Source organism: Suillus plorans (assembly GCF_016647745.1).
Source record: "Suillus plorans strain S12 chromosome Unknown HD556scaffold_123, whole genome shotgun sequence".
Classification (NCBI taxonomy): domain Eukaryota; kingdom Fungi; phylum Basidiomycota; class Agaricomycetes; order Boletales; family Suillaceae; genus Suillus; species Suillus plorans.
In genome coordinates this window covers 56,421-76,949 of record NW_024537507.1, presented here as the reverse complement: position 1 = coordinate 76,949, position 20,529 = coordinate 56,421, and the positions used below count along the sequence as shown (strand labels likewise).

Here is a 20,529-nt window from a genome sequence, read left to right as displayed (position 1 = left end):
TGATAGTTAGCACGTTTTAATGCATCAATAATGCATTGCAAAGATTGTAATATACATAGTTGATGCATTTCCTACTACTAGTACCTAGCAGACTTAATGCATCAACCCTACAGGGACTTGTGGACGCAAATGATGTTGTCAAAGGTCATTGCTGAGAAAGACGTAATTCATCGCGCTTACCACATAATAGCCTAGCTGCGGCTTATGTGGATTGTCACATATGTGATAACATTTGCGCCAGCCTCAGGCGTCCAATTAAGGCGTCCTATGATCTGAGAATTGAAGCTTGATGATCCTATCTTGCCATTCCACTAGTACTAATAAGTGGCTCTCGATACCGCCGGATCTGTGATTGAAATCTCGTTTTGGCAAACCCCCGCGCAGCGCGCTCATACGAGGGATATAAGCACACCAGATACTAGATGTCCACTAGAGTTCGCACATTTTTGGGAAAACATCTATAACTCTACAACACATCCACATAAAAATATAATTTTTTGACAGGTGAATAGCCTGACATCGAAACTACAAGGCCCGCTAGTTTTTTCTTTTAAAATCGACGTGTTGAGTCCAGCGGAGACTTACCGCGCAAAAAAGTGCTGTTTTCCCTAGAGTTCGCGCATTTCGTCACACCATGTCACACGTCTCCTGCAGTGCCATTTCACATTCCGCACCGTTCGAAAGTCTACTGCAGCGATCTGTTTGAAAGGCGAAGCGTGCATGCTTATTGAACTGACTATGATACATTGTGTGTACTAGGGTGCAATTGAATAATGAGCTTGTGCAGGTAAATAATCATGATAAGAATAATGTTGAAGGTTATGATAGTGTGTAATAGGTGCGCCGTCATGTAGATTATGTTGGGGATTGAATGGATGCCCAGTGCCTGTTACGGACTAGGATAGTTCGAGCTCTCCCTAGGCGGATTGCCTAATCTGATAGCGGGCTCGCTATTGGAGAGACGGGGATCTTCTCTCAAATGAGAGGTTCGGGGGTTCCACTTAAGGTAGCGTCGGCTTTCCTTAAGGTGCGGCTTAGACTGAAGGACTGGGACTGTCTTTCAGAGGAAGTTCTGGATAAAACCTAGTAGAATCAAGTAGGGAATATACATGATTCTGTCTGCTCTATATACTGTCGTCCGTGTGCACAGACCAATACTACGTTCGGTAGGTAGGTATGAGTGTGTCTATACAAGGGCATCTTATCTGATGCCATGCGGGCGATTATCTATACATGAGGCTTACCATGCCTCTCTTATCTGTCCTCAAGGCGAAGCATGCCTTGGAGTCTAACTGTGCATGCTGCGGCATGCGGCTTCTCTTCTGACCATGAGGCAGAGCTTCCTCATGATCCGGGTCGAGGACCATCTAGGTCCGTGCAGATGTAGCCTAGGCTGGTCTAGGTCATCTAACGGCATCCAGGCCGTTCTAGGTGTCTCTACGAGTCTCCGTTGAGTCGGTAAGTCTTCCAAGACGGTGCATATGGTGGGATAGGGGCTAAGGTCATGATGACCTCCGTAGGAGGGGTTCTCGGTTACATGTTATTGTAACAGTGCCGCATTTTGGCACAGCGGAGTTTAGATGTGTAGTCTCATTGTAACACTTTGGATAGATTGTCACGTCTGAGCTGTATTTCATTCACAGCAGATGATTCTGACAAGCATGTAGCCCCGGAGAAATTTATTTTAGCATCCTATAATCATGTATAACCATCATATCGCATCCCAGATTTTTCCGTGGTGATCTGACCTTTAGAGGGAGTCATCTATGCACAAAATGAGCCTCAAACACCTATAACTTGACCATGGCACGAGATCCACTTCATTTCTTGCCAGAAAAATTACATGGTCATGTGTATTATGTTGGGAGGAACCTATATACAACATACATAAGGATTCCGTGCAGAATTGCGTGTGCTAGAGCCAATGCGCGAACTCTAGGGACGTGCGCGAACTCGTGGGACTATCTAGTAGAAGAACTGAAGGGTCTCATCGATGCATCCGTCACCGGTTCACGCTTCCGAATCAAAGCTTCATTGGTAGATAGGCAATAGCTATTCACATGCACACTGCATTTGAATTTATCCTTAAGAGTCCTACTATAGGGTGGCTACGGGGACGTTATCCCATATTTTCAATCAGCTGTCTCAATCAGACTCTTTCACTAGCCACTTGTCCTCTTCATATGATGATCCTGTTAGCAGCTCGGTTTCAAGCCTGGCTGAACAAGTGGGCAATGAATTTAAGCTTGTTGCTTGCCAACCCTGCCAGTGGGCTTAGCTGGAAGTCGGCACAAATAAGGAATGAGTTTGTTTTTTATGCAAATTTATGTTTCGTGTAATTTTGACCAAGTGTCTACGGATCAATAGTCTGCTTGACCTCACCGAGCAAATAAGCAAGGAGTCATCCCGATACCCTATCACTCAAGGCAGTTTTGGGGATGTCTGGAAGTGCATACATAAGCACCCTCGAAACACGGTAGCTCCTTCAGGTTTGCACCTGTGAATATGCACTCATACTGTCTCCCCGTCTACCAGGTTGCAGTAAAGTGTCTGCAACTTGAAATTTCGAACAATAACTTCAAGACAAAAATTACCGAGGTTTGAGTGGCTCCACACGCTAGTAATACCACGTGTTTATTTGCTAATGCATGACACTTCGGAGGCTCACACACGACTTGCAGCGGAATATTAAGCTGAAACACGCCAATCTGTTACCTTTGCTGGGTATAACTCAAGGGTTTGGTCCACTGCCTGCCATCGTCTCCCCATGGATGAAAAATGGCTCACTTACCATGCTCCTGCAACGTGATTTCCAGCAAATCACTCTCCCTCGAAAACTCCAAATCGTGAGTCTTTCTTCATGGTATTGCTCGTATCTTAATCTTTGCTATTACAGCTCAAAGATGTCGCTTCAGCTCTTCAGTACTGTATGCGTCAAACCTCAGTATTCGGCGCAAAGCTAATGTGAATATTAGTGCACTCCGAAAACATAGTACATGGTGATCTCACCGGCGTGAGTACCACAGATATCTCCTTCAAAACAATTATTGACGCGACTCAGAACAACATTCTCATCAATGAGACCAGAAACACCTTTGTGGCTGACCATGGGATTCTCGTTTGTTGTGCCGAACTCAATGGCACGTCATACATCAGAAGCAATGTGCGATGGGCTGCACCTGAACTCTTTGAAGTTCCGGAAGATGAGAAGTCAATAAACCCGCCCCAAATGGCATCAGACATCTATTCTTTCAGGTGCATCATATCGCAGGTTTGTCGGTGGATCTTGACATCATGCAATGCGATCATCAATCTCTTCATAGGTCTTCACAGGAAAGGTTCCGTATTCCGAATTTCGGGATGACCATGAAGTTACAGTACAGATACTCAGAGGCCGAAAGCCTGCCAGACCAATGACTTCATCCATCACCGATACTCTATGGGATTTCACGCAGAAGTGCTGGCTTGATAAATCGGAACAACGGCCTTCAGCCAACGGAGTCCTGACATTTATACAAGGACAGCTAGAGGAAAGCTCCTGCTCTCATGCGACTCGTGATGCCACGGCAGTTTCCTAGCTTTGTATGTTATATGCTCTGTCTTGTGCTCTGTGTTCACGAGATTCCATACCTTGATATCTCTTACACCTGCGATTTAGGCTTACAGACATCATGTTAACATGGTCCTTGTAGGAAGTAAAGACTGATATACTAAGATACATGTCTCAGCGTTGTGGATATCTATTATATGAACAGTACCTAAGATACACGTCCAGATTCGAAACAGTATGAGCGAGAGACGGTGTGGAGAATAAACGAGAACTATACCTCAGCGTTGTGGAGAGAGTCGCTGAGGTACAAACAGCCTGTGGATGTTATGAGGTACATTATAAAGGTAAAAGCCAGACTCAGTCGGATGTATAACGACTGATATTCATACAGTACTGTACCTAAAGGTAAAAGCCAGACTATGTATGATCAGTAACTGATGTCTAAATGTAACGAACGTAGGAACATACTCAGTCGGATGTATAACGACTGAGGAAAACATATCAAAGAAGAAAACGAGTGTGCATGTACTGATTATGTAATCATCGATATTCCAACACTCCCCCTCAGCTAACGATGTCTCGTTCATGTAGTCCCAAGTGTTCCGCTAAACGCCAATGGTCATCTGCAGGTAACGGCTTTGTGAAAATGTCTGAGACATTGTCCGCTGACTTTACGTAGTGTGGGGTGATGCTCCCTTCACGCACAGATTCGCGGATCCAATGGTGTGCGACTCGAATGTATTTTGTTCGGTGAGTAACCTCGTCAGGTTTTGTGATGATACGAATCGTTGATGTGTTGTCCATGTGAAGCAAAGTCGGGCCGCTAGGTGCAAATCCGATTTCGGTTGTGAGCTCCCGAAGCCACATGATTTCACGTCCAGCGTGAATGCCTGCGTAGTACTCAGCTTCACTAGTCGACAAAGCTGTAGCAGTTTGCTTTTTTGCGGACCATGAAAATACACCTTTTCCGAGTAGAATCGCATAGCCTGAGACAGACCTTCCATGGTCAGGCGAGTTTGCAAAGTCGGAGTCGCAGTATGCGAGAAAAGCTGGGGACTTGAGCTTCCCACCAACTGTAAGGACAAAATCCCGAGTGCCTTTGAGGTAACGGAAAATGTGTTTGACTGCGAGCCAATGGCTGTACCCAGGGTTTGCAGCAAATTGAGCAACCTTCTGGACAGCAAGCGAGATATCCGGACGAGTCATGATGGCGCAGTGATTAAGTGCACCGACAGCATTCTGATATGGCACTTTCAGCATGTATTGTTTCTCCTCGATGGATGCAGGGCAATCTGCAAGGCTGAGATTGGTACCTGATACGGCAGGGGTGCGAACAGGATTTGCGTCCTCAAGACCACAAATTTTGAGCATGGAGTCAATGTAGCGGCGGTGCGAGAAGGAGATTGTGTGTGCGGAACGATCGCGGAGGACTTCAATACTGAGGATGTGGGAAATCTCTCCCTGGTCCTTGAATGAGAAGTGTTGACTGACCTCGTCTTTCAGGCAACAGAGTTCTGAGGTAGACGAGCAGTAGAGGCCAAGATCGTCGACATGGGAAGCAATGATGGAGATGCCAGTTGAACGGGAATGATAGAAGACACAGGGATCGGCGAGGCTCACTCTAAACCCGAGCTGGGTTAAAATGGACTTCAGTTTGTTATACCACAGGTATCCAGACTGCTTGAGACCATAGAGTGCCTTCAGTAATAACCATACCAAGTGCTCCTTGCCTTTGGCTTCGTAACCGGTCGGCTGTTTGACATATGCCGGCTGGTCTTGGGGCATCTCGCTATTCAAAAAGGTGGAGTCGATGTCAATGACATGAATTTCCCAATCAAGAGTAGCGGCTAGGGCACAGAGCAGTCGAATTGACTCGATTTTTGCTACAGGAGCAAAAGTTTCGTCAAAATCAATGCCTGGTTTCTGGGTAAATCCATGGGCAACAAGACGAGCTTTGTACCGGTCAATTTTTCCAGTAGTGTCATGTTTGATGCGATAGACCCATTTTGTATTGATCGCTTCACGACTCGAGTACCTCAGCCTTGCTTGCTGAGTCTGTATCCTTGTCTGAATCCTTCTGGAGTCGTGCAGAGGCCTTGGTAATTTTTGTCCGGGCCTCGGCAGCAGCAGTGCGAGTGGATGGAGCTCGAGGTGGTGGTAGAGGTCTAGCAATACGAGGAGGGCGAGGTTGCGGGTGCGGAGGATGATTTTGGACATCCGGAGGTGGTGGCTCCATAGGTGGAGTATTGAGAACAGGTGGTGCAGGTGCCTGGGTGGCAGAGTCGTCTTCAAGGTCGAGGGAAGAAGACTTGAGAGAGTTGTATGAGAATTGGTACTCCCCCTCAGCCAGGAAACTGTCACGGAGGTCTGCATCTTCATTGAATTTGATGTGTGCTGACACCTGGATTGATCTCTTGTCTGGAAGATATATTCTCCAGCCTTTTTGTGTCTCGGAATAGCCCACAAATAGTGTGCGTTTGCCTTTCGGATCGAGCTTACGACAACTGGGGCTGTCATCAAGGACGTAAGCGACACACCCAAAGCGGTGGAGACAGGACACGCTGGGTTTTGTGCCAAAACGCTTCTCAAATGGGGTGAGGTCGACGAGTGAGCGAGTGGAGTGGCGATTTTTGGTGTAGACAATGTAGTTGACTGCCTTGGCCCATAGGTGCAGAGGGAGTCCAGCATCGATCAGAATGGTACGGACACGGTCAATGATGGAGCGATTTAGTCTCTCCAACACACCATTCTGCTCTGGTGTGCGTGGCGTAGTTGACTCCCAACGAATACCCTCATCCTTCATGAACATTGTCCAGAGGTTTGAGAAGTACTCGCCACCATTGTCCGTACAAAAAGTTATCATAGATTTGCCGGATGCTTTCTCCATCTGTGTTTTCCACTCTTTAAACGCATCAAAAGCATCACTTTTTTGTCATAGGAAGTATACCCAGACACAGCAAGAGAAGTCGTTGGTGAAAGTGATCATGTAACGGGAGCCTGAGATGGTTTGAACAGGAGCGGGCCCCCATAGATCCGAATGGATGAGGCCAAGAAATTGGCTCGCTCTACCACTTTCCGATAGTGGGAACGAGGCTCTCGTGATCTTGCCTAGCGCACATGAAGCACAAACAGGTGGCTCAAATTTGAGCTCTTCCTGGGTGAGTTTGATGCCAGTCACCATGCCTTTCCGTACTAGAGAGCGAATTGAGGCATAGTTGAGGTGCCCCAGCTGACGGTGAAGTCGTTCTAGCTTAGAAGTGGGTGTGACGGCAACAGGATAGGCAGTCTCGGACCGTGATTTCAGGACATCCAGGTAGTAAAGTCGGTCGGGGTGCTTCGAAGCAGTCAGAATAATATTTTTTGACTTAGCTACCATAGTTCGCATCAGCTCGCCATCATCCTTTAGCTCGAAAGCAATACATTTGCCATATCCGAAAATAGTGTAGCAGTTTGCCTCATCGAGTCGGGGAACTGAGATAATTGAGAGGGATAAGCTGGGGACATGGCAAGAATTAAGGAGTTTGAGGCGAGCTAAGTTGCCTGATGGTAAGGCAGCAAGGACTTGAGCTTCACCACGGCCTGTGATAGATGAATGTCCATCACCGAAACCATGGATGTTACCCGATGATGACTGGTATGTTGAAAATATTGAATGATCAGAGAAGATATGAGACGATGCACCGGAGTCTATGATGGGTACTGTGCTCGACGTGATACGTGCACTGTACATGGAGTCTTCAGCATGTGGAGGTTTCGGAAATGATGGTACTGAGATGACATCACGCGAGGGGTAAGCAGAAAGAGTGACCTCGCGGGCCATGAGACATTTCTCAAGTACAACATTCGAAGATTCATCTCCCCCTCCATCAGCAGCTACATTTGCTCTCTCCCGTCCCTTCTTCTTATGTGGTCTCCTCTTTGGGCCCTGACCCTCTTTACCACCACCAGGTGCCCAGCAGTCTTGGAGTTCGTGCCCAGTGTGCTTACAGTTGCGGCAGAATTTCGTACCAGCTACTCGAGCAGATTTCTCCCTAGCTGCAAGAGCGGATTCTGTTCGCGCAGATTCGGACTGAGCATCGGGTCGAGAAGAACAGTGTTTCTCCTCGAGGATTTGGTTGATGACGCTGGAGAGTGTGGTGGTGTTTCTATCAATCTTGACACCCTTGATGAAGTAATCTGTGGCGTTCGTAGAACGTTCACATGTGAGAGTTGAAAAGGCTGAATAGACTTAGAACTCGAGCAGGGTAACTGTCCGAACTAAAGTGATATTCGGGGGTGAAAGATCAACTACTCTAACAGTAGATATACGTCGGTTTATATACTGTAGAGTAAGAATGCTATAGAAACTGACAGAACGAGTGTATATAAGTAACTAGAGGGAATGATGAAGGTGAATATTGGTTGCCATCATGAATGAGTCGATGATGGCTTTTTATGAGCGTTACATATGCCCTCCAGGTCCTCTAAACGAGGGGACCTTTCTTCAGGTGATGCGAGTTCCTTAGGTCTCCCTGGACGGACCCAAGGAGGCGAAGGCGGCTAACAGGATGAGCAAGATGAGCAGGTTGGTTATAAGAAGAACGATAGGGACAAGTCTACCAAAGACGTCCTTGGTAGTCACTCCGGGCATTCTACCAACTTGCTCGAGGTCAAGCTGCTCGGCAGCTGCAATTATTTCCTCAACATCCCATCCGGGGTCAATTACTGGGGCAGCCGGGGTAGGGGCTGGGGTGAGTATGGCTTCAGCGTTACTGGTCACTTCAGCAATGACCTGGGCTGCAGTTCTAGGGACGGGACGTGGGCCAGGCGTAGTCCGAGTACGAGGAGGATGACTAGGCTGGGACTGTGCGCGGGCTTGTTGCCGAATAGGCCTCTCGGGGGAAACAGATCGTCGAGAGGGACGACGATGATCTAGCGTTAGGTTACGATTGCGAGGATAGTACCAATTACTGTCGCAAGAGCGTTCAGCATGTTTGGCACGTACGAGCTGGTCGAAGGCGTGTGACTCCTTGCGAGTAGCAAGTTCCTCTATAGGACAGTGGGTAGAGTAAGCAAAAGAGTCCATATTGACTTGTTGAGGGCGCTTACTAGCCTGTGCTTCATAGTGATGGACAGGTCCGGTTTGGTCTGGTTCTCTAGGAAATTCAGAGAACCGTGGACCGGACCATCGGTTCAGTTCTCTCAGTAAGCAGAACCGTGGACCGGACCATTGGTTCGGTCCGATAATGGTCCGGTTCCGGTTCAGCAAGGGTTTGAACTGAGAACCGGACCCAAAAAATGTCAAACTTCATATACAATCCGGTTCATCTTCTCGCGCCCTGAATGCGATCCTACCGCTTGTCGCGTCTGGGCAGCCCTACGAAGCGCACCAGAAAGCACGCACCTTCGCTTCACGGTACAGCAAGTCTGGGCAGTACGACACTGCCATCGATGTGCTCTTCCAGAGTGCAAGAGAACTCCTGAAAGTTAGCCAGCAGGGAAGCGGAACAGATTTGACGCTGTTCCTTTTGGACCCTACCGCTGTCAAGTCGCCATGCACGATACCCTTGCCATGCACTAAGTGAATAGCCTTTAGTATACGATGCGATCACTACATCTGTCAACAACGGAACTCACGGTAACTAATACCAGCAGTTACCTGCCATACCTGAAATCATGGCTAAGTCCAAGCTAGTGCATTAGTCATTTAGCACTTACAAGCTCTCGTTTTCCAGGCTCAGACAGTTCGGAAAATTTGCACTTCAAGTAATCATTCAGCGATCCTTCTTCCATCCATGAAGACACTAATGCTGGAAGTAGCCCGAATTCTTCAGCGACAGTCACGCCCTCGAGAGGGAGAATGTGGTCGTGTTCCAACTGCATCCAAACATAGGTCTCATGATCTAAAGGTGGTGTCTTAGCGACCAGGGAGGTTCGGACGGTGAGTCAAATGATTATTGCTTGCTTGATTTTCTAAAGACAAACCGCACCGTTTAGACCCTACAGGAGATAGCAACGTTGTACTTTGCAATTCCTCTGCCACGCACTCAGCCTGATAATCCATTGGGAGCTATGATTTCCTCTATGCTGGGCGGTGGGATGCTGGGAGGAGGGGCGCCTCCATGGCGGATGCTGTCTCCCGCTGTGAGCGGACTATCAGCTCCAGGACTGGATTAGTCTCCGTTCAAAAGCTTCTGATTGGGTGTAGTTTGGGTTTCAGCGGGACGGACATGAGAGGATAAGGTAATCGAAAGGGACATGTTATTAGGTATCTTGTATCAAAACACATTTGTCGTACATATTTTACTTTACATACACAATCACTCTGATTATCCTGGCATCTCCGCAACAAACTCTCCTCAGTCCCTCAATTCGAAGACTGAGCTCAATATTAGTATTTGCTGACGCATGATATTTCTCATTCTAATTACCTATATAGTCCTCCTTTTGTGCCTAGTCCGAGCCTCTCTTCATTTGAGATGAGGCCATATTCAATGATCCTGACTTATTCATACAAGATATGCACTCCGCACTGCGCCTGGCCCATGTAAGTCTGGAGATCGAAATTTTTGTACCATCCCTTATCTATTACTTGACAATCGGTTCGAACCTGTTCAGACCTGTTCGAACCAGGTTCGAGAATTCTGCAAGTCCTCGAACCGTGGACTGGACCGACGGTTCGGTTCCCCCTATTGCCCGAACTTTGAACCGGACTTCGGTCAGGTTCGAAACGGTTCGGGTTCGAATCGTGGTTCAGGACCGGACCTGGCCATCACTAGTGCTTCAGCACGAAAGAAATGCGTAAACGCGCCAAGGGCGTCAGAGTCATGCTCGTGCTGCCAAGGAGGATGATGACACCCTCCTCTCCCTCTATGATAACGTCCAGGACGTCCTTGACCAGACCGAGATGGTCTAGGAGTATCGAAATGGTTGCTGGGCTCGATCCCATCAAACAGCTTATCGACAAGCATCTCGTCGTTGGAGGGTGGGAGAGCATTGGAGGTCATTGTCGCGTTGAGGTGTGAGGGAAGCAAATGGTGATCCTGGTTGTCCGTTATATAGGTGTTCCTTAGGTCATCTAAGCGAGGAGCGGAGGCAAAATTATCAATCATTCGGTTTACTGTGCTGAAGACAGACTGCCGGGCCGCCAAAAACGAGTCTACAGTGCTTACGGGGATAACCGTTGATTGGGCACTAATTTTCTTTGGCAGGTGTGTGACACCTGGGACGCCAAGTGCCTCTAGATACTGGGACAAGGCTTCTAGACGAGCGACTTGGTGATATGGGGACCAGATTCTGTCTCCCGTAGAGTACTCTACCTCGAATAGTGCATCAATGCCAGTACCCTGATGGTCAGTTATACAAGATACTGACCACTCCTCTAGGTGTCCAATATCAGAGACATGTTCTAACTGATGTCCGGGGAAACACCGATCGTCGTTGGGAACGTGGAGACGAAGGAGGTGGGTGTGGAATGCAGGATGTAAACTGCGCTGCTTGAGCTGCGCGGGGAGGTCCAGTAGGTACGAGTTGTTTTTGTAGTCGTTGAGAATGCGATAAGGCCCTATGAACTTGGGGGCGAGTTTTCGAGCGTGTCCCTTGAGCAGAGCGAGATTCTCAGTAGACAGGTAGATGAGGTCCCCTTTTATGAAAGGGGATTCTACTCGCTTACGGTTGGCGACCGTGGTGTTCTTGACTCTAGCGGAAATGATCGAGTCGTGGGCGTTCATGATTGCGTCCTTCATTCGCTGGGCGAATACGCGGACACCAGGGAACTCAGAGTTAGTGTTCCACACTAAGGGTGGCGGCAAGCGACCATAGTTTAGTATGAACGGTGGGTACTTAGTAGTTTCCGAGCAGGCTGAGTTAATTGCAAACTCGATAGCCGGTAGTTTAATAGCCCAATCCTTCTGGTTCGGCGATACCATCTGTCTAAGCATTTGAGTGATAGTGCGGTTGGCGCGTTCGGTTGCTCCGTCCAATTGTGGGTGGAACGAGGTGGACATCTGTCATATCCCGCATTCCGGACCAACATCCGACGACGTTCCCACACCTCATCCGGACCTCCGGACCTCCTGTCCATGTCTCCAGACCCAATCCTCTATCCGTCCGGATCCCTGTACTCCTGCATCTGATATCCGGACACCTGATCTGATATCCACATCTCCGGATCTCCGGATCCGACCTATCTGTCATGTCCGAACCCAAACCTTAAATCAGTGCCCATCCCCTTATGGTAATCACCTGTCTCAGGACTTCCGAACATCCGGATCTGACCCACCTCTATCTTCCTTGCGTTCCGGACCCAGACCTATCACGCATTCATCTCCGGACATCCGGATCCGACCCGCGTCTATCTTCCGTGCCTTATCCCTTTGTATGTTCCTTCTTGAGTTAGACTTCCTCATTTTCCGTACCTCATTTCATCTCCGAGTTCATTTCCTATGATCCGTCTTATTTTCTAATACATTTCCACATGCTCGTACATAGCCTTACCCCTCTGCTTACTGATCTGCACAGACTTGCCTCTAGTATATAAACCCCAGTAGATACTCCACTAGCCTTCACCCTAAGTCCTCGTAACAGTTCTAGTCCTCCGACTTAGTCATTATCCATCTCAGGCCTAGGGAGGAATTCCCTAGGCCGGAGCTCCGCTCCTCCGCTCCTCCGATCCTCCATTCCTCCATTCCTCCGAGTTTCCAGAAGTTCCTCCGGAACTTTCCCGTGGTCCTCCGGACCTATTCTGCTTCGGACTTTGTCCTTGCAATCTTTCCTCTGTTTGCTTCTACTCAGGACTTGTCCTGAGTAGCCATTACACATATCCCCGTCAGGACGAAACTCCGTCATAATTTCCGGAAGTTCCTCCGGAACTTTCCCGCACTCATCCGGAAGTTTCTCGCACTCGTCCGGAAAGTCCTTCCGAAGTTTCCCACGCTTCTCCGGAAGTCCTTCGGACTTCACTGGACTTTCTCCGGACTTCATTCTGAAGTTAAGGGCACATACTCGGGTAAGGGGCGCAGCGCATGAGCTGAAGCCAAGCCCCTTGGAATCAGTCCTACCCTTTGTGCATGGTCTTAACAACATCCGTAACTCAACGCCAGTTAGTTGGTGGAGTCGCTGCCAGAATGTGCTAGTGAATAGAGTATCCCTATCACTGACTATGTTAGATGGTAAACCGTGCAGTTTGTAGACTGAATTAAACATAACTTCGGCGATATCCTTAGCCCGGTAAGACTGCTTAGTTGCGGCGAGGTGCACCATGGATGTTAGATGGTCGATGGTGACCATGATCATGTCGAAGATGCCCTGTAAAGTCTTAGACTCGGGCAATGGGCCGACGAAATCCACACCTATAGTTTCCCAAGGTCGCGTTGGGACTTCTAGCATCTCCAGTAGCCCATATGACTGGTGGTTGGTGGGCTTTGACACCTGGCATGTTGGGCACGATTCACAGAAGGCCTGGATGTCTGGGAGCATGCCTTTCCACCATACGTTCTCGCGCAGGTAGAGTAACATTTTAGATGGTCCTAAATGTGCTAATATTGAGTGAGCATGGGAGATGATAATTTCTCGTACTCGCCGTTGTCCAATCTTAACATCCGGCACGCAGAGGGTTCGCTTCCCTTTGTCTCTCAGGTATATCCGCCCATTGCTGACTTCAAAGTTCTTAAACGCCACTGGGTTTGCGATGATCTTGGCGAAGAAGGGATCACAATCATATTTGTGAGCGATTTGCTCATGGATGTCTGATGAGGGGTCACCTAGCATTATGACCTCAGTCAGGTGAGGTGGAGGAGTGGGGCTCAAGTTGTCAGGTGCGTCTTTACATTGTGGGTCCTTGTTTATTCCGCTTATGTCAGCTTGGCCAGAGCCTGCGTTCTCGAAGTTCTGGATTTCTGTGACGTCTTTGCTTATGTCATCCGATGTGTCTTGGGATTGTCTAGACCGCATGGCGTCTTTGCTTACATCATGTTGTGGGTTCTTGTTTATTGGCAAGGTGTGTCTTCCTTTGTCCTCATTGGTAATTGTTCTTACGCCAGTCACCTTTCCGCCCTCCAGTGATTCTGAGGGGTTTCTACCCACTTTCAGGATCACTCTCTTGATTCTGGTGACAGGTGAGTTCGCCATTGCGCGCCTGGGATCTGACCCCTCTCCATTCCATAGTGCCTCACTTTGGCTAGTGATATCCCGGTCTACCGAGTCGTCGGTTTGCAACTGGCCCACACGGGTGGAGTCCATGCAGTCCCCCGGCATAAGCGATCTCATGTCGTCTGCCGGTTTGAGCGATCCCATGTCGTCTATGGTGAGTGGTCCTTCACCTTCCACACCAGTACTGATGCGGTGGTTGGTCGGTAGCTTCGAAATGACAAGTGAATTTGTCAGTACCTGTTGGGGTTCACCACCACCCTGACTGGTTAGGGTTGTTTGAGGAGCACCTCTGTCTTGCCGGAGCGGCAGAACCTGCTGGGGAGCACCTCCACCTAGTGGGTTTGTCAAAACCTGCTGAGGAATACCTCTGCCATCCTGGTCTGCTTGGCGGTGGTGCTTGGTGCGCTTATTGCCAGGCTGGATTTCACCAGGTCCACTCACTATTTTCTCTGCTAGATGCGCGGATCGACGGTTCTCTGCTGCACCCAGAAAGAGAGGTGTACCGGTGTATACTGGGGCGGTAATAAAATTGAGGAGGAGGGTCTTAGGTGCGTCCTCTTCTTCCAGGCTGACATACTCACTCGGTGCCCTAACAGTACCCTTGGGCTCATTACTATACATGCGAGATAGTGCATCTGCGAGGGTGTTGTCCACCCCCGGTAGGTACTTGATTCGAAAGTCAAATTCGCTCAATGCCTCTAACCACCTGGCTTGCCTAGGAGACAACTTATTCTGAGTCGTTATCCATTCCAGTCCTTTATGGTCCATGAAAATACGGAACGGCACGCCTATGAGTAAGTGCCGGAATCGCTTCAGGGACTCAACAATCGCTAACAGTTCCTGTTCGTGTACAGGGTAGTTTTGCTGTGCCGTATTAAACTTGCCGGACCAGAAGGCTATGACGTCAGCTGTCTTGACTGAGTCGCCCTGCGAGAGCACGCCACTCGCACCAGTGAAGGACATGTCGGTCACCAGGTTAACCATGTTTGTACCGTTCAAAGCATTAGGCAAGTCGAGAGCTTTCCGTCTGACGTGTCTGTGGGCATTCACACACTCTCGGACTAGATCAAACGCTCGTTGGTCCGTGGGTGACCAGTCCCAACGGATCGTTTGAGCAGCCACCTTAGAGAGGTGCTGCATATGAACGCGAACTCCATTGCATCCAGCCGCTAAGTATCCAACCAAGCCAATGAATTGCATGAGGAGCTCCTTCAAGGTAGGTGTCTTCCAATTCAGGATCTTATCTACCTTATGCAGGTCCAGACGAATTCCTTGTTCGTCTATGACGTGCCCAAGAATGGTGAGTTCGGTTTTGAAAAATTGGAGTTTATGCTCACTCAGATAAAAGTGATTATCACGCAATGTATCTATGACGGTCTGTACATGTCGTACGTGGTCTTCAGCAGTGTTGGAGTAGATGATGATGTCGTCAAGATATATGTCCATGAAGACGCCTATATACGGGCCAAAGATGTGGTTCATCAGAGACTGGTATGTGGCACCCGCATTGCAATCACCTATCTGCATAACATGGCTAATCATAGTGCCGTCAGGTGTTGCAAATAGAGACTTGGGTACGTCCTCAGGGACGATTCGAATCTGCTCGTAAGCATCCTTGCCGTCAAGCAGCGAGCGGAACGGGTGTGATGACACATTACGCAGGATAGTATCGATGTCCGGGAGGGGGGACGCCAACTTATGAGTATTCTTATTCCTCTGCCTGGTGTCGAGCACGGTACGTAGTCTGAGTTCTCCGTCCTTAGTGGCCTTTCTCATCATTATCATTGGTACAGCGTTACTACCACTGAAGAATTCCCAACGGCCAGTACGAATATAGTCATCACGTTTGGCATGCCAAAGTGGTCGGAGGGCTTCAGGGCACTTTGACTGCCTCCATGAGTAGGTGTGTCCTTCGTCAACAAGAGGGATGATGTGGTTGATGGCTCGAAGGGGTGGCAATGGTGTGTCAACGGCCTCTTTACAAATTCCTATAGCGTACTTACGAAGCTGTGCAGAGTATTGTTGGATCGTATCGGCCTGTAAGCTGGATTCTCGCAACTCCAAGACCTGTGTCTTGGATCCTCGCACCGGTAAGGGCTCAAGGCTCCGTATCTTAATCTCAGATGGGTTGAATCCCAGCAGAACTTGGTGTTGGAACAGGAACGGCATCCCCAAGATCACGTCATACGACTCTAAATTGGCTATATCGAAGGTACGTGGGCATTTGATATCTTGATATGTAAGCTCAGCGCAGGTAGTAGCTTTAACGGTACTTCGAGATCCGGAGACTGCTAACTGCAGTGGGATCGGTTTCTCTAGAAGCTCGAACGGCAGTTTGAGTTGGTCGACGATCGTGCTCGAAACGAAGTCAGTGAGTGACCCAGAGTCGAGCAGTGCTCGACATGGCTTATCATTCAACAGTACTATGACAACGATGGATTTTGGCAAAATACGTGTGGTAGACTTTGGTCTAGCGGCCTGTCGCTGTAAGGATCGAAGTTCGGGTAAGTCCAGTTTTGAGCGGGAGGACATGCCACAGTATAACTCACCCATTTCTTCAGTTTCCTCGTCTTCGCTGGACTCACAACTTTCCAATCCTGGTAGGTCGTCTTCTGAGGAGTCCTTGTCACTTTCCTCGAAGTCACTACTCCCCCACTCCGAAGTTACCCAGGAAGAACTGGCAGATTCGTCAGAATCGGGGAAGTCATCTTCGGTCCCGCTAAAGATCTGCTCCAGCTCGGAGGATTCAATGGACAATCTTGTGTCCACCAGGTGTTCTTGGTTGAAGAGCTTCAAAACGGTGAGCCATCCCACAATATCAAAAGTGGGGTCGCTTAACTGGGAGTAGTAGACTATATACTCGTCGTGGCTGTGTTTATTGCCAAGCAGGTAAGTGTCATCATCTCCCCATTTTGTTAAGCTGAAACGGTCACGTTTGAATGGGCTGTAATGAGGGTCGACGAGTTCATCTGATAGGAGGGGTACAGCAAGGCGCAGCTTAGCTAATGTTCGGTGAGTCACAATTAAGTGTCTTGCGTGCTCCATCTTCTCAAGTCGACTTAGATCATCGCGCATTCTGACAGCAAAGCCATAGAGGCCTTGTGCTGTCCCTTCCGCTAGAGCAGCAGACCTGATGTCTGCGGAGGTCACCCCTACGGCATTCGAACGTAGAGAAGTTGCCTTCGGTTGTTGGTAAGGGGGCAGTCTGTGTCGTTTAGGGCAGTCCTTGGCAAGGTGACCAGTCTGTTCACACTCGAAGCACTGATTGAGCTCTTTGAGCTTACGAATAGTACCAGCGCTTTTGGGAGTGTGGTTGGGGAATGAGGGGTTGTTTTGCGCCGTAACTCTACCACCAGTGTGTCTAGTGCCTTTGTGATCGCGGGGTCGAGCTGATCGTGAGTTGATGTGGTTAACAGCGTTCACGGTTATGATCTGAGTTCGAGGCTGAGTATCGCGTCTATCTTGTCGTCGGTCGCGACGATCATTCCGAGTGTCTTGCTCAGCTACCCCTGCTGCTAAGGTGGGGTTCAGGGCAATAAGTATGTTTGGGTCTCGAGTGTTTTTGAGGAATGCGCGCTCGGTGCGCAATGCCTTCTTCTCTATCTTGTCCATGCTTACTGTGTTAGGGTCATAACCTTTGTCTACTAAGGACGCTTTTATATATGGTTTACAGTTCATCCAAAACTGTCTTACAAGTTCTCGCTCATCGACGTCTCCCGTAGTATCAGCTATGTTTCGAAGACGACGGACGTAATCCTGAACGCCTTGTTTCCCTTCCTGTCGACATTCGAGGAACCATTGGCGCTGCAACATCCTGAAGTCCGATGGGAATGTATAGTCGAACAGCTGCTCAAAGAACTCAGTGAGGGAGTACTTCTTTTTGAGATCCAAGACGTCACACTCGTAAAACCGGTAGGCGTTTCCTCCCAAGTACTTGCCTATCATGCTAATTATCTGCTTAGTGGATAACTTGGCTCTGTCATGCCATTGTCGCACTTCACGGACCCATTTCTTGAAGGTGGATGAGTTCGCTTCTCCGTTATAGGTAAATGGAGGTTCATGCTTCAAGAATCCTTGTTTATACTTCAATAGGTTCAGGCGGGCTCTGTGCTTTCGCCGAGCGATTCGCTTTATCCTCTTGGTTCCGGAGGAATCACTGCTATGGTCCGATTCTGGTTCCATGGCAAGGAGGTCAGTGCATGGGTCGTCTGACGAGTCTCCATCAGGTAAGTGTGATGCCCTTGATTCGTCTTTTTCTGAGCACAAGTGCTTATTATTTGTAGGAACCTTCATTCGCGCCTTTGTTTTCTCGGTGCGTCGTGTCTCTTCTCCGGATTATTCAATAGACGAGTGTTCGTCTTCAGAGTCTGATTCTGATGAGTCAGGTTCACTTGGGCCTCCTCCGACGATGGCTCGCTTGACAGAGCTCTTGTCGGGGAGGAGTGAGGACGCCCTCCAGAACCTTGTGTTGTTTTTGTCAGGTTTGCACTCTGGGGACTCTATTATGCTTGGTGGGTCAACCTTTTCTGCAGGTAGTGACGATCTAGATGGATTTACAAGCGGGATCTCGGTCGTGTAGGGTGGGTCATCGTCTACTTTAGTGGCAGTCTTTTGCTCACTGTTTTCGCCGGTTGTTTCCTTAGATCCGTCTACGTGCGCCCTTGTTCCCTCTGTTGGGTAGGGACTGACGGGTTTCGGGATCTGGTAGGCATCCTTCATCAGCTTTTGAGCCATTTCTTCTCGGGTCTGGGCTTCAATTACCATCAGTTCAAGTTCCTGGACCCTTTCTTGAAGGTTCTCGACCTCTTCGCATTTCTCGGTAAATTGCTCTCTAGCAGCTTTTCGGAAGCCTTTAAGTGCAAAGTTTTGGACCCTAATAGATCCGCCCCGGTTTTCATCATCCCATAGCTTGCAAAGGGATTCGTCGGACTCGTTGGGTCCTGGTCTATTGAATTCGGCCATCTCTTCGTCAAATTCAGTCCAGTCCCGTAAGTGACCAATGAGAGAGTTTTTCTTAGGTTGGTCAGCTCCTTCGTCTTTTTCAGAGCAGGTCTCATTGTGCTCAATTTTCCGTTCGCTGGGTACTTGGCTTGGTCCCAATACTGGGAACTCTGGTACGTCCCCTAGGTCCTCATCATCAGTTACTTCTGACCAGTCAAAGACTGCTTGCAGACAAGGTACATTATTGCTATCAGGTGACATGAACGTTCTCATTCTACCTATTATGGGACGACTACTAGGTCTTTCACTAGTCGATGTATCTGGACCTTCGTTACGTCTGGTGATAGTGGCTCCTTCGTTGTTGGGCAACGGGGCTCTGCTTTGGGTGGGGCTGTTCACAGCACTCTTCGCCTGGGTGGACCCTTGGTCCACCTCATTCAGGTCACGAGGACCGAATCTAGAGGGAGGCTCAGCAGTTATGCTGCCATTCCCTTCGTCTCCAGAAGCAGGGTTGCTGCTTCAAGACTGCGCGCCGATTTGCTCGCGAGCGTGGCCATCAACGCTCAAGTTCCTTGACCCAGTCGAGGAACGAGGGGAGGCTATTTCTAGTGCACTAGTAGACATTTTTATCGATACCGTTCAGGTAGGGTAGGGTTTTTCGAGTTTTAACAAGAGTCGAAGTTTTGGAGGGTGATCAGACCTCCTAGACAACAACTATAGTGGGGAATAAAAGTTTTTAGATTTGTTGGCAGTTAAAAATATGTGGTGTTCATAGAACGTTCACACGTGAGAGTTGAAAAGGCTGAATAGACTTAGAACTCGAGCAGGGTAACTGTCCGAACTAAAGTGATATTCGGGGGTGAAAGATCAACTACTCTAACAGTAGATATACGTCGGTTTATATACTGTAGAGTAAGAATGCTATAGAAACTGACAGAACGAGTGTATATAAGTAACTAGAGGGAATGATGAAGGTGAATATTGGTTGCCATCATGAATGAGTCGATGATGGCTTTTTATGAGCGTTACATAATCCCAGGACTCGGGATCCTTGGGATCCTTTGGCAGAGTCGAAAGGAGAATGGCAGCTGCGACATATTCAGGGATGGAGAAATCGGTGTTCGCCAGGTAGCAGATGGCTTCCTGGTAGTCGTTGATATGTGCTGAGATGTTTCCGCCACTGGGCATGTGCTGAGTGAGACGCTGACCTGCACCAAACTGGTTCGGTGCATGAACGACTAATACTCTCCCATGAGTCTTATACCCAAAATACCACTATGAAACCCTTTTCCTTTTATCTAAAGTTGGACTGAGGCCAAGGGAATATTTTTCGCCTTTCTGTTTATTTTTCAAGTATGTACGTGAGCAGCCTGAATATTTTGGTACATTTAATTCTGCAATAAGTTTTGCTTAGTCAGCCATGGTGATGACTCAGACAAAATCCCACACATGTCAGGTGACTGTGAAAAATATTTCCCACATATGTTGTCCTGGAAAAACATTAGTAAAACCCTAAATACCAGGCTCGCGTCATTTTCACCCATCAAACAAAACAAAGAAAAGACAAGCACACAAAGGACTCACATCATGTGACATTTCTTACTCTCTTTCTGGGCTTGTCATCAGGAGCTGGATAGGTCACATGACTTAGCACAATACCCATATGACTCATTATGACTTACTCTGAATATATGACTCCTTATGACTAGAAACAACTTTAAACTGACTCGCTATGACTCACTCTGTATATATGACTCTTGATGACTCTTGAGTATACTAGTAGCACAGCCACATTTATTGTGTATATAATGACCCCAGTTTTTGAAATAATAAGCAGCACTTTTAGTGGGTGTTTTTCAGCCCATCTAAACTAAGTTGTGAGTAAGGTGTGATAAGTGTCAGTACCAGTG

General features: G+C 48.3%; 3 protein-coding genes across 3 annotated transcripts; 2 read left to right on the top strand and 1 right to left on the bottom strand.

The window, feature by feature from the left end:
• Positions 1–2,153: 2,153 nt before the first annotated feature.
• HD556DRAFT_1425059 (uncharacterized protein) lies at positions 2,154–2,846 on the top strand (the record flags this gene model as incomplete). Its single annotated transcript, XM_041304602.1, has 2 exons — positions 2,154–2,309; positions 2,351–2,846. Coding segments are annotated over 2 exons (309 nt in total), but the record flags the coding sequence as incomplete, so codon positions are not given.
• HD556DRAFT_1461013 (kinase-like domain-containing protein) lies at positions 2,649–3,600 on the top strand (the record flags this gene model as incomplete). Its single annotated transcript, XM_041308242.1, has 4 exons — positions 2,649–2,846; positions 2,897–2,927; positions 2,994–3,271; positions 3,324–3,600. 4 exons carry the CDS (start codon positions 2,649–2,651, stop codon positions 3,576–3,578), a joined length of 762 nt encoding a protein of 253 aa, XP_041152459.1. The 3' UTR covers positions 3,579–3,600.
• Positions 3,601–6,512: 2,912 nt separating this feature from the next.
• HD556DRAFT_1218201 (uncharacterized protein) lies at positions 6,513–6,779 on the bottom strand (the record flags this gene model as incomplete). The annotated part of the gene is made up of 1 exon (XM_041296738.1): positions 6,513–6,779. A coding segment is annotated over one exon (267 nt), but the record flags the coding sequence as incomplete, so codon positions are not given.
• Between the last annotated feature and the right edge of the window lie 13,750 nt (positions 6,780–20,529).